We start from the raw sequence: 15,158 nt of genomic DNA, 5'->3' as shown, positions 1-15,158 counted from the left end.
AATGTATATATATATATATATATATATGTATATATATGCATATATATGTATATATGTATGTATGTTTGTGTATATAAGACATTCAGGTCATGTTTGAAATATCTATGAATATAAATTATTTTGCTTAATCCTATGTCTACAACTAGAACATGAGTTTTATTTCTCTGCTTTTACATTATATTTATCGAAGCAAACTGTGGAATATCTGTGTTCTAATATATGTATTTTGTTCTCAGTATTTTTTTATATCTGAGTTGGGATTATTTTTTCTGCTTGTGTATTAGCATATGCCCCTAAGGATATTGTTCTATTGTCTTTTTACTCCTTAAACATTGCTTCACGTCGTATGTTTGTATACTTGCCTTACGTCCGTAATATATGTTTAAATTGTTTTATTTGGATTTTATGCTCTACATCTGATGAAATCTTATGGCCGAAAACGTGACATCTCAGTAATTAAATTTGGCAAATTTATAACTTTTTCATGAGTTATAGAGAGATGTGTATAAGAGACAGAGTAAATCCAGAGAATTGTCGTAGCAGCAGTCGAAAATTCTTTTGTTTATTTTTTGAGGTATTCATGAAATCTATTGATGCCGTGTGTGATGCCCTACCCGAACTTTCGCCCTATATCATATTGATCTATACATCGACACGAACCAGTCCAGCGTGTCGTACCAGTCAACCAATCAATAAATACATATTATAAAACGTATTATTGAATATGCATTATTTTTTGTACTGCCTTTTTTTCCTGGCATTAGTGTATATAGACGTATAATAATAATAGTAATTGGGTTGATTACGTTGTATCTCATTTTGTGTAAAATGGTTAAATTTACAGTTTGTTCATAACATACACAGTGTCACAGTGATCAACGATGATATTAGGATTGGAATTAACTCTGGATGATTCGATACACCGCTATTATTTGGTTCAAGCACCACGTTAGGTGATTTGCTTGTGCTGGTACCGACGGGACTGGTAACTGGTACGCCATTCCCTCCCGGTGCATATGCCGTTATTCCAGCTCCTTGTAGAGCGGCCGTCTGTGAGCAACCAATCCACCAAATAGCTGTTAATCTAGGATATCCATCCTCTATGTTGAATTTTTTATCGTTAAAGCGCCAGTACTGACTTCCTGAAAAGAAATAGGTCTTTCCATTTTTCCACTGCATCGCTGTATTAATGTTAGAGGGAAGTCCTTTCCAATTTGACAGCGGAGCAGGGTAGCCCGAATCGACCTTAAACGTTGTTGGGTTGTAACGATAATACTGTCCTCCTTTGACGAAATAGATTCGCCCATTACCGCTCCAGACAAACACGGCATCCATGTTTGCTGGAGCTCCGCGCCAGTTCGAAACTGGTTTTGGGTAATCCACGTCAGGAACTTGGTTTGTATATCTCCAGTACATATTTCCCTAGTAGTAAAGTTAAAAAAGAAAAAAAAATGTTGAAGCCTGTGTTTGAAAGAAAATTAAATTCATCATACCAGTGATGGCTCCAGGACCTGCCCGACGGAGTTGCTTATGGCCGTCTTATACACATCTAGATGTGTATAATCGAGTCTCACTTGGCTGGGGCCAGGGGGCCGCCTAGGGCCCCGGTGGAGGTCCAGAGGTCGAAGCCCCCTGGAAGCCACGAATATTTGATGAATTATGACGATTTTTTATTACTTATTTAATAGGCATCGAGTTACTATAGGCCTAATATGACTTCATGTAGGCTATGCTTTCTAATGTTGAAATCAGCTTCCAAAACCAAAACATTTTAAATAAAACAAGAAGCAAAGAGTATGCAATGTAACCATTTAATTTATTTTCAAATCCTCATTCTTGAAAGTGAAATTCTATATTTTGGAAATTTTGCATGAAATCTGTCAACCACGCTGTCATGGTCGAGGTTGCTTCACCTATCACGATGTATATTCCAACCATCATGAGGCTATCTAAATGAGCATTTGTCATAACAGAACGCAAATTATTTTTGAATTATTATTATTATTATTATTATTGTTGTTATTGTTGTTGTTTTTGTGATGAAAAGTTAACACAAACAATATAGTGGCTAAACGAATATTACATATAAATATTTTTTTTTATTTGTTTGATCCCCAACAAAATTTATCGTCTTCCCCGACGGGGGGCTATGCTTCCCCGGCTATGCTTCCCGGGGGGGGGGGCTATAGCCCCCCAGCCCCTCTGGCGCCACCACTGCATCATACAAACAAATGATTCAAAAGTAATTGGTGAAACTAAAATGTAACCTAAATTGGCAATAGAGACCCGGTCACCGTTCCTGTAAAGAATTCCTTCAACACAAATGCGTAGCAAAATATGAACGATATAAATATAACTTCTCCGGATGACTATAATATCTAGGCATACCTTGAAAAAATATGTTTTCCCACTTCTTTCCCAGAAAAATCCTGCGTCCAGGTTTTTCGGTAATCCCGGCCAGCCCTCGCTGATTGGTTTTGGGTAACCGGTAGCAGCACCGGAATCATAAATAAGCCAGTATTCGTTACCTGTCGATAAACAATAAAGACACTTAAATTATATCATCATCTTTACAAATTGATATAGATGTGAAAAGGGTTGTGGTCGATCCACTTGTGATTACTTGAATGACTGGGGTGGATGCAGGGGTGGGGGTACAGACGGTCAGATCACACCCTCCTAAATTGTATAAAGAAAAAAGTAAATGTTGTAGTGTATTGTTGATATATTATTTTTATCATTATGAATATAGTGCCGGTAGGGTTTTTAAAGTATGAGAGTGAATTTCCTGGCACTAATAGATTTTTTTATTCTCAAAATTTCCTCTCACGCACCCCTACCGCCAAATCCCTACCGCCCTAGAACGATCCAACGAAAAAGTCATAGGCCTAGTTACTAAGAACTATAATTAAAAAGTATTACAACCATTTTTAATAGAGTTTGATGACCATTTGAATTGTAAATTGTCGAAGTTCATTAGGTGTAGGCCTAATGATAATGAGGGTAGGCTAATTGTGGATGGTAACAAAAATTTAAAAAAAAGTTAAAAGACGGTGATTAGAACGCACAGGATTGGAATAGATGGAATGACTGGAGTTGAATACCAACGGCCTACAGTAGCCTCAATGAGGGGTGGTAGTGATAGTGATCATAACGATGATGATGTTGATGATTATGGTAATAATGAGAATGAGGATGGTGATGAAAGATGATGGGAGATGATAATGTTGATGATTATGGTAATAATGAGAATGAGGATGGTGATGAAAGATGATAATGTTGATGATTATGTTAATAATGAGAATGAGGATGGTGATGAAAGATGATGGCAGATGATGATGGTGATGATAGGCCTAATGATGATGAGATAGTGATGGCGATGATGATGGTGATGAAGAGTGTATATTGAATTCAAGATTAAATATAAATGTATTGCAAAACAATGGAGATGAAAAATATGATGAGGATAGGGTGGTGAGAAGAATTATTATGATAAGGATAATATCAGAGGATGATAATAATTATAATGATGATGATGAGAATGCCAGATGCTTATGACAAGATGAAGATGATGAGAATGATGATGATAGTGGTGTATACTTAGTGGTATTAAGGAAATTTTGCAACCTAACGAAAACAATGACGAACACGAATACGCCATCTTCATTATCGTCATTCGTACCTAAAACATTTTTGACAATATTAGAGCTGAATATGATCGTTGATCCATGTAAAATGCATGGATGGCCTACGTTGTGAAAGATATGCTACTGTAGGGGATAGATTGACTAAAAATTACTTGATTACATAACTGTTTTCGTAAGTTTGCGAAACCTCCAATTTATACTAACCTTTAAACCCATAAGTATTACCATCTACAGTACGGGTCATTACATCGAGTTCTCCGGAACATTCTGAAGGCATACGCGTTGGTTTGTAAGTGGGCGTTGCCGGTCCTTGCACGACCGTTTTCCTTCCGTAAAGGTGCTGGATTCCTTCAATATCATCCCTATGAAGTTTATAATTTGGTATATATCCACGATAGAATGGTGCCATTAACGAATCGCTGACGTCAGAGTGAGCTAATCCTAAACTGTGACCAAATTCATGTGCTGCAACTTGGAACAGGTTTGTTCCTGAAATATAAAAAAAACAACACAAAAAAACTTGTTTTAATTTTAAGACTTATGATAATGACAAAGTTTATAATCATAATCAGGTTTATGTTTTGCCTCGTCTTACCTAGATACAATATTATACCTTATGAATAATGTAGTAGTACAGTTATGGAAAAACGGGAAAAAAAAACGATAACAAAAGTATTAATCATTGTAATCTGAACCTATTATACCACGATATATACTGTCTTAAAAAGGAAAAACTTTTGAGTGCGTTAAAAAGCACTACCAAAAACGTATACCAGATATCAATATGATATGCATTAATCTTAATATGCAGTTGTGACGACAAGAAGAATTTGCGGGGAGATTTATTTAATTATTTATTTAAAACATAGGCCTATTTAGGCAGAATAACATATGCAGACGAGGTCTTATCAGGGACGTATCCAGGTGGGAAGCCGTGGGAGCCGCGGCTCCCCCCCCCCCTTTGTACACAGTGTTAAAATTTTAAAGCTTATTCTTGAGCCAATACATATTCTTTCCTGGGATCACTCAAAATGAATACTTCTAAACATGTAAATATGCATCAGTACATGTTATACATAGGCCTAATAGAACACATAGGCCTAAGCGTGATTTAAAAAATCTTAAATCCATAAATCTCAGGCCAGGTCTTTTAAGATAGAAATGCGATACTGTGGTTCAATTTCGTTTTTATCCTTTTGCAAGTTTCTTTAAATGTTTGTTTTATAATACTAATACTAATAATAGTAATAATAATAATAATAATAATAATAATAATAACAATGATGATGATGACGATAGTAATAATTGATATTAATATTAATAACAATAAAAAGTGAAGAAAATTGTGCTAAATGCGTTAAAAAGTTGTGATTTGTTGATCATAATATAGCATATATAGTTAAAGCTTAGTAATCTATAATTAGGCCTAAGTTGTCCTGGATATTAAGTAGATCCCTGATAAAAGATCATGAGAAATTTGTTGGCGTTTCATTTTGACTATACTGGTAATGTGATGATGATGAATTTTACTATATAAAAGTGTCATTTCCGGCCATCTCGAGAGATACTATTTCCTCAAATTTTCTCACCTCAGCCCCAGCCATGGTGGGGCTGAGGTGGTTGTGAAATCACGCTTTTGAAGTAGTCCTATGTAAAGTACATACTCAAAGACAATGTTTTTAAGCTTTGTTTTCTATGCTATACACATACACACATTAATAAGATCTCTATGGTTGTCAAAAATCCATGATAAAAGATCATGAGAATTTTTTTTGGCGCTTCATTTTGACTAATGGTGATGTGATGATGATGAATTTTACTAAAAGTGTCATTTCTGGCCATCTAGAGGTACTATTTTCTCAAATTTTCTCACCTCAGCTCCAACCATTGTGGGGCTGAGGTGGGTGTCGACTCTTAGTGGCTGCTGTTTGTTTTTAGGATGTGATCTGGTTTTTCATGTACATTTTTCGTGATTATGACTATTCTGGATAAAGAATGTTTTGAGCAGAGGTGGATTCAAAGCCCACCCCCTTCATTTTTTTAAGGAAAAAAAAGAAAAATATATTCAAATTGAAGTGCGAGAATGTAATTTCCGGCCATCTAGAGATGCCCTAATCATAAATCATAAACCATGGTGGGGCTGAGGTGGGTGGTTCCTCGGTCTGTGAAAGTCCCTCCCTGGTTTACCTCTCTTTCGAATTCCTGGATCTTTCGAATTCCTGCCACTGTTGATTTATTATATAATTATTTTTTCGCTTATTTATAATGCGTCTATTGCAATTTTCACTTTATCCTCTCAAACAGTTCTAAGAACGTTCAGAGTGCGCTACTTAACAGGGGGATTCGCCCGCCCCTTGACCCCGCCGGGGTCATACGTAATTCGCATAACGGCTCCCCTCCTTTCAAAATCCTGGCTACGTCCCTGGGTCTTATTGCTGTTTTACAATGGTCCTGCAATAAAACAGTGCAATAAACAACAAACAAGAAGACAACTATAAAAATACAATGTAAAGCACAAATAGTAAAAACTTTGGCGGAAAACTATCCTCCGCCGGACACCAACCCGGTATTTCTGAGATAGGCCCATCTTTTGAAAAATTATGATATACAGTATGTGTAAAAGACCTCAAAAACCTTTTTAATAATGTACCGGAATACATACAATGATACAAGCTATTACATAGCCATCGACGGTTCTACAATGAACAGTGAATGAATCACCCTAATAGAAAGTATTCGTACTTCCGCCAAACGAAAATATATTCTCTTCTGAAATACACCCACGACCTCAAAACTTCGTTTTGGATTAAACTTAATCCTATATCATCTCTACTGACGAAGAAATTGTTGCTTCGTCTAATACTATTTGCTATTTACATACGCTTGTTTCTTGTATTATTGTCTTCCTCCTCATCGTAATCATATATTATTATGTAACACAACATGGTTCCTATCATTGATATTATCATTAGTAACACCAACATCATCATCATCGTTATCACCATCACCATCATCATCGTCATTATTTTTGTCAACATTATCAACATATAAAAAAAATTGTCATCAATACTACCATTATCATTATCCTTATCATCCTCATCCTCATTATCATCACTATCATCGTAATTCATCTTTATCATCAGTATTCTCATTATCATCTTCACTATCATCATCAATAGCATCACCAACATTAACCTCAACATTATCATCATTATCATCACCATTATCATCATCATTATCATTCATCATTAGCATAATCATCATCATCATCATAAACGCTTCCCGTTGATAAGCATTCCGCATACTTTGACATCTTCGGTGCAGATGTCTATTTATACGAATAGTTATATCGATATGAATCATCCACTGTCTATTGTATAAGCTGTGACGCGCTGCATCGTGTAAATTGATGTTTTCCTAAAAGAAAAAAATTAAACAAAGTCGGAAGGGCTAGTATTAAATTCTCCTTAATTTTAAATTTTAGTGATTATTTTTTTCTCAGAATTGCTTAACTGGAGTGGTACCGGTATTTTTACAGTATGTACTATTAGGCTAGTTGTGTAAGTTTAAACTCAATTTTTAACATAATAATTATAGTAGTAACTCTTTTTACCAATATTATTATAGGCCTAACATTTTTCCTGTTGCATGCTAACTTGCAGAGCGTTATTTAAAAAAACAACTACATAAGTACAAAGCTCGCTATATACATATATAGCAGTTTTTTCCATGTTTAAATGTATGTGTATTTTGTTATTATTATTTTATGTGCTAAATAGTACATTGCATTATTTGGCAGGTTTGACACTGTCGTGATTTGCTGGTTATTATCTAATTTATATATACCAAGCAATTAACTTTAAATAATATCTGTCTTAGTAAATTTATTAAATATATCGCCCAAAATGTGGTAATGTTATTGTTACATATTTCGACGAACACAGTAAGTGGTTTAAATTGAAATAGGGCTCACAGTTTTACGATACCCCCACCACCAACACACACACACACAATCTTTTTTTCAAAATTATATAAAATGGGAAAAAAGAAAACTATATTTAGATTAAAGTCTGAGAGTGCCATTTCTGGCCATCTAGGGTGCCATAATTATAATTTTTCTTGGTTAGGGCTGAGGTAGGCGAGCCCTCCGTCTGTGAAAGACCCTCCCTGGGCCCCTCTACTTGGAATTCTCCACTGGAAACAGTCTACAGTATACAATCAAATCTAGCTACTGTATTCAGTAGCTACATTTTCCTACTCATCCTAAAGCACTGCATTCCGGTGCTCCAACTTACATAAGACAACTTATTTCAATTGGTAATCCGTCATGGAAATTACGGTCCTCATCCAAGTTCTTATATTACTCTCAATCCCAAAGGCCAATACTCTATGTTATGGTCAACTCGTTTTCCTTTGCTTCTTCCACTCTGTGGAATGACTTGCCTAAACATATCAAGTTAGTCTCCACACTAGAGAACTTCAAGAATTTACTCAAAACTCATGTATTTCTTTAATTGCACTGTTCTTCTCCCACTTCTTTGCTCCTTTAGTGTTTGTGTGTGAGAGTGTTTGTGGTTGTAAAACGCATTGAAGCTTCGCATTGTCGCGCTATAGGCTATAGGGAGTGACGTTTTGCCCTACCTGACGTGCTATCATAACGAATACTCAGTACGTTCCCAAATACGTGCGAAAAATAAATCGCAAGTAATATCATTATTAATCCAATTACTTGTTTTTATTTATAATAAACCATTTTTTATTAATCACAAAACCAGATGAAACTATTTGATAATAATATTATTATTATTATTATTATTATTATTATTATTATTATTATTATTATTATTATTATTATTATTATTATTATTATTTACTAGTTTGACGTCATTTTAACTATTCATTTAATATAAATTTTGGTAGAAAACCACCAAATATAAAAATCGAAATTTGAATTATTGCATTGTAACGAAAGCAATAGATTAAGTACTGTAACAGGTCAGGGACATGATATGGTAGGCTTAATTACCGACTAGTTGGTCCTACGCAAGGATATCTTAAGCCTAGTAGGCTACACGTTATAATCATGGAGGTGTTATAATCCAATCCGATACAGTTGCAATGTCACTCTATTCAGTGGGATTATTGTAGTGGGTCCCATCCTGCACCTCATATTTGTCAAGTACGAATCACCCACTCAATAAGAAACGTAAATAAATTGTAGGTTTATGGTACAAATAGTAATAGGCTTAATATCTCTCTCTCTCGTATCTTCAATATTATACATGACCTACATTTAAATATTATTAATTGTTTTTGCTGTTATTATTTTATTTTCTTCAATGTTACGGTTACTATTATTATCTATTATTATTATTATTATTATTATTATTATTATTATTATTATTATTATTATTATTATTGCTACTACTTTTATTCCTTTTTCCTGTGGTGATTTTTTTTTTACATTTTTTTTTTTAATTTACATTTTGTATACTTTTCTCCCAATTTCTTTCATTCCATTTTATCGTTAATTTTGTTTCTGTATACTTTTCTTAGAAACCCAAGTGAGTTTCTTAAGGTTTAATTTTTTCGTCTTTTTTTTCTATTTCATTTGCTGTAATTTCTTCTGCCATTTTAATTTGATAAATAAAACATTTTTGTATTGTATAGGCTATTTATTGTACACATGCGGCTTAGAATTTTCGAAGAGCTACAGACGCTACTATATTTTTACATGAAGAAAATTTAATGAGAATAAAAACGCCACAAATTTAGCATCGTCCTAATAGCCATGTTAGGATCTCTTTAATTATGTGAAAGAACCAATCAAAAAATTTCTCCCATTGTCGATAAATTGAAATAATATTTTCATCATCAATAAACACTGCTGAATATCTAATCATTGCTTGTCTCTCTCCTTATTTTAAAATCTATGGGGAAAAAACACAGCTTGCCATATTTATAAATTTAAAAAATGCATGTTGGTCTTACCTGAGTAACTATTATAAGTGAATCGTTCGGCATCATCAAAGTGAGCATCGCCACCAAATTGCGGGAAGTAGGCATGGGCTAGGGTACCACCAGCTCCGTCGAAGGGATTACCATCTCCATGGCTACCTTTAGCAAACTTGATAATTATATCAGCACCTCTAGCGGAATTCTGCCTTATGAATGTCAACGAAGTTTGTCTAGCCCAAATCTATATAAAATTGAACATGTGTGATTAGTTATAAAAAATATTATAATGATAATTAATGTACATAGGACCCCCGGATTTAGTCCTTACCTTATCCGAGAAATCTTCCGGCCAACCAAAGTTCGTGAAGGGTCTCGAACTAGCGCCGACTATCATGTTAAGGCTGTAAATTTGTATATAGCGCTGCCCAATGCCCGCCGTAGCCAGCTTGGGACACTTGGGACATTCCACACAAATTTTCTATTGGGTCCACATTTTAAAAAATGAGTCTAGATTTCTCATATTTTGCATAAAATGGGTCAACTTTTAAGAAATGGGTCCAGATTGTTGCGTTAAATGTTTCAACTTTAAAAAAAAAAAATGGGTCCACATTACTTAAGTTTACGCGTAAAATGAGTCCACCCTGATGTCCCGCACTGTTTGAAAATCCTGGCTGCGGTATTGGTACTGACCCTTGCCCTACCTCTCGGCCACTCGGCCCATACAGCCTATGCATAATAATATACTTACATCAAATGCAGCTTGGATAATTCTGACCTGATTTGTCTGACTAAGATCAGGTGAAAAGTTTTCGATGAAGTATGTAAGTCTGTTTTTTGGCCATCGACTTCCCTGCGGTGCGTATCGCCTGCGTCGAGCGTCCTGACCAGTTCCAACAAAATCCGGATTACCACATCTCGGTAAATTCATTATTTCTATGGTATCTTCATCGAATTCACCTGAGTTTGAAACAAATTGGTTGTTTTTACATTAATAATAAATGACTTCATTGTTAGTTCACCATCATCGTTAGTAAACATTATTTATAATTATACTAATGCACTTGCTACTTCTACTGCTACTACTGTTGCTGCTACTCCTGCTGCTACTGCCGCTGCTGCTACAACTACTGCTGTATAATTGTTGCTGCTACTATTACTAAGACGCAGAAGACATTGGCATAATATGCCCGAAATATTATTGCTTTGCAGCGTGTCCGTACCTGTTTCTGAGATGTTTGCGAAGCGTTGGAATCGTTTAAGTCCCTCTATAAGTTCTGCCTGAGAGCGAAGTTGGCCCGATTTTGCATCAAACGGTGCCATGTAGTTGAATGATGTCAGGTATTCCTGTAAGTAAAGTAAAGTGCTTCAACCTAATGCAACTAGAAAATGTTGGCCATGCCCCGGAGACCCTGCTGAGTGCCACCCCTGGGGGTAAATACATTTGGAGAATTTCACCTGCATGGTGAGGGTGCTGCATAATATGTTAACGTAAATATGGGCCATGATGTAAACATGTGGTGAATCTAGAATTTAATTTAGGGGCGTCGGTGAAGATTCCGACATGGGGCAAGACATTATTTCGTCCTAGCGCAAAAGTCACAGTGAGTTCTTGGGGGCTAATGGTCCAGGTTCCTAGAGACACTAGACATTTGAATCGTGTTATAATGTTCGGAGAAGTTTTAAAATGTGTTATACTATTGAATGACTGTTATGTTATATATGTTTTAATCCTCTCCTGTCTTGTCACCCTTCTATCTTTGAGAGACTTCGTACAATGTAACTTAAAAGTAAAAAATATGATTAGATTAGAACAAATTTATTCTCATATATAATCACTTCCGGTATATAGAGCGGAATTATACAGGGCATCGAAAAATGAATATGTGCCTCCGGCGCGGATGAGCAGCAGTGGCAAAGGCCTCCCGGACCTAGCTAATTAAGTTACGAGTATTGGCGTGCCAACCTAAATCAGTATTGAAAAGGCAGATTTGTTATCACTAATTCTATAATATTTTGTTATTCTAATTCGCACAGCTATATTCAATACACAATTTATTTATTTAGTATAAAATTGAGAACTGCATCCTACGTTCTACTTTCAGACGACCCACGCATGCCCCATACAAAAGTACGATATTAATACCTGCATAACAATCAGTTTTAAGAGCTGATATGTAGCCACTATTTTAACAGCGTATTGCCGCTGACTCATGTCCGTTACTAACCTATGTTTAATATCTAATTTAGCTATAGCTAGCTACTAGGCATACCATATTATTTAGATATTGAAATAGTTGCATTGATGATGTATGTACCTAATGTTTCATGAGACGCTAGCGTTTAATTTATTGAGAAATATCTCGCTCCATACTTGACAAGTTGTCCCCTGTTAGTAGGGCTGGTTAAATAACTTTTTCGATGTAAACAGTTCACTTGTTCTGAGTGTGGGCCTAGGCCTTTTATCAATCAAATATAATATTGAGTTAAATCTGTTTCGCTTCAATATGGGCTCCCATCATTATCATTCAAACGAAACACTAATAAAAATAATATCCAACTCTTTCGGTTGATGAGATGCATTCGGGGCGAGTAATGTATCGTCCGGTCGACTCTAGGCTGTAATAATTATGGTTTTAGACTCATGCTCAAAGCGTGTGCGATGTTTGGCGAGATAGGTTAGGCTTGTAGAGGACTCAGGAAATAATGCATATGGATAAGGGGTCTAGACTTCTTCAATGGGTATTCTTTAAAAAAAAAAAAAAGAATGACGTCACTAGGATATCCTGTGACCGTGTGAAGATATTGAAATCGTATTCTTAATTTAAAAAAATATTTGTAAAGTATTAATTTAATCAGCACGTGGTCACTGTAATCATTTACAAATGAATCTTGATACTGCGCGTAGGCAGTAGTCACGGCCATGCCGTCATTGCACTGATTCGTCGGAAAACGAGGAAATTAGCAGAATTAATCAAATTGAAAATTCTTTCGCGTTTTAACGTTACTGTTGATGCCCATCACTTGACATTGCTTTATTATTGATTCACTTACTTCTATAAAACAGTTTATATCACACTAAAATTATAAAGATATTCTAGGCCTACTTACTACCTCTCCTCCCCAATTTCAAGTGCCCCATGATCGACTAAGATTATTTGATGATACATTATTTTGTAGAATTCCTAATGTTATTTTAAATGGTTTTAATTATTGATATGACATGAATAAGTATGGAAACAGTCTTAGTAATTTCATTACATCTAATAATATAAGTCCATGTTAAAAACTGTTTTTAAAATATATTATTTAAAATATGTAGGCCTATTCGATATTTAGATAACCTCGCCATCACCATGAAGTGATAATAATATAAACACATATCAATCAGTCTTTATATTACTATAAAACCTCTAATATTATTATATATGGACTTCTAGGGTGGGTTATTATTATATTTGTTAATTCAATTTAAGAATTTAAACATTGAACATATAAAGATATAATAATGTCTTCAACAAGTTGTAACACCCAACGTACTTTACGAGCTGTCGCCTGATACACATGTGTATAGGCCTACTATCTCACTACTCATCTTATTAAAATGTTTATAAGTAAAATTATATAAATGCAAACATTTCGGTCTTAAAATAGGCCTCTACTTGTATTGAATTAAACGAATCGTGCCTAACATTTTGATTAATCCCATTTGATAAGTTAAATCCATACTGTAGGTATACAGTACATTAACCAAACTATATATTCAAAATTGATAAATCGGGGGAAAACTAACATACTATTTTATTACTCACCAATGCTGCATTTGGATTTGTAACAGGAGAGCTATCTCCGAGACGAAGAATTATTGATAGAAGTGCTGTAAAAAACAACATGTTAGCAATTGCCAGCTGGACTGAAAGTGGAAACAACACTAGTAGGCCTATATAAACTGTCTACAAGATTAGACAAATTGTTAACTCGAGTTCTTTCCTCCCAAGACGCTTTAAAGTAGACGATATCCAACTAAAGGGGAGTCCAAAAGTGACCGGGTTTTTATAGGGAAGTGAGATATAAGTGCTTCACCGGGGTCGCACACCGATGACGTTGTGGCTGCCAGTTTGGGCACGTGAGTTGAGTAATAGGTATGAGATAATATCAAACTTCCAAATAAGAGTTGATTTGTAAACCAGGAAAACTGTAATATTAATTTCATAATGTTATGGTAGCTTGGAAACAATAGGTAGGCCGCTAGATTTTAGAGAATGCTATGACAGGAGGTCGGAAATAGTTGGGCTATCAATGATTATTTTTTTCGTATGTTTCGTCCGGGATTATTGGTTCATTTCTTCCGGTAGTACTAACAAATTATATTTAAAACAAAATAATTCCTTTTCAAGTTCATATAACCAGGGTATACACAATTTTGTGAAACGTAATTAAATAGGTGATTTACCCCGGTGTGATGATTCAGCCTAAGCTATTAGTCAGTGAAAGTTCCTTTCTTTAAAAAAAGTTAGAATGTTACGTCACTGGTAAGCACACAAGTCATGTAAACAAATCATAGACTTATAATTGCTGTATCCATGGTTTTGTGTTTGTCTCATTATTAAGGCTAGTACTAAAGTATAACATTAACTTAATCATATAATTTAGTTCAGAAAATTATTAAAAACCACACTTATTTTGTGCGAGGAATATTTTGTTATTATAGGCCTGCTAATGTGATACTCAATATACCAAACTTTACATTACCTCAGCTTATGGTCTATATAGTTTCCGTGTTAATTATAGCCGAATTAATTCCTGCAATACATGTTGGCGGCCCTCAGCATTGGACAGCAGTAAACAATAGACGTTTGGCTCTTTCATGCAGGAAGTGGGATACTCATGAGAATACTCAACTAACGACTTGTTCGCACCACAGGAAAGCATCACATTCTCTTAGTGTTTCATTAAATTATTGTTAACCCGTATCTTATGTAATTTTTTCTCTTAGAAGTGAATAAAGTATTCTCTCTTCATTACAAATTTTATCTTATTTTAGTTTAAACGCTTATTTGAGTACATATAGATTTACGTAAAGTTATACCCAAAAACACACCACATAAAAATTCCATTTAAAATTTATTTTTGTAAATTTACTTTCTACAACAAGTGCCTTTAATATTGATTGTCATAGCGCGTAGGGAACTATGATGATAATATAGTTGGTTAATTTTTTTTAATTTTTTTTTTTGTTTGTTGTTGTCTGTTCTCATTATTTTCAATAGTAATTGGTTATTTATAGTACTTAAATACATCATTTGAATTGAATATTACCGCAATACGGTATATAGTTTACATCTATTGTATCATAGTTTGATTATTAAAAGTTTCTTTCACTGTATACTAGGCGATTCTCGTCTTGTTAACTGCTTGAGATGCGTGCTATAATATTGATCTTTGTTATATATTAAAATGCATCGAGAAATGTCGTTGTTCCACGCATTTACAAAAGTGTGAAAAATCAGTTGTTTATAATCGGATTTAAATTTACCTATTATATATATATATATA

At 34.6% G+C, this 15,158-nt stretch overlaps 1 protein-coding gene across 1 annotated transcript; it reads right to left on the bottom strand.

Moving 5' to 3' along the window:
- Positions 1-522: 522 nt before the first annotated feature.
- LOC117109985 (matrix metalloproteinase-15-like) lies at positions 523-13,646 on the bottom strand. Its single transcript, XM_033252512.1, has 7 exons — positions 13,415-13,646; positions 10,826-10,949; positions 10,354-10,562; positions 9,639-9,846; positions 3,852-4,136; positions 2,389-2,528; positions 523-1,422 (listed from the first exon to the last, which is right to left on the bottom strand). The coding sequence occupies exons 1-7, from the start codon at positions 13,493-13,495 to the stop codon at positions 850-852; spliced, it is 1,620 nt and encodes a 539-aa protein (XP_033108403.1). The 5' UTR covers positions 13,496-13,646; the 3' UTR covers positions 523-849.
- Positions 13,647-15,158: the final 1,512 nt, after the last annotated feature.

This window comes from Anneissia japonica, unplaced genomic scaffold (genome assembly GCF_011630105.1).
Source record: "Anneissia japonica isolate Jap-2015-1 unplaced genomic scaffold, ASM1163010v1 scaffold585_len4108843_cov191, whole genome shotgun sequence".
NCBI classification, from domain to species: Eukaryota; Metazoa; Echinodermata; class Crinoidea; order Comatulida; family Comatulidae; genus Anneissia; species Anneissia japonica.
The sequence above is the reverse complement of the archived record's forward strand: the minus strand, read 5'-3'. Positions and strand labels throughout refer to the sequence as shown.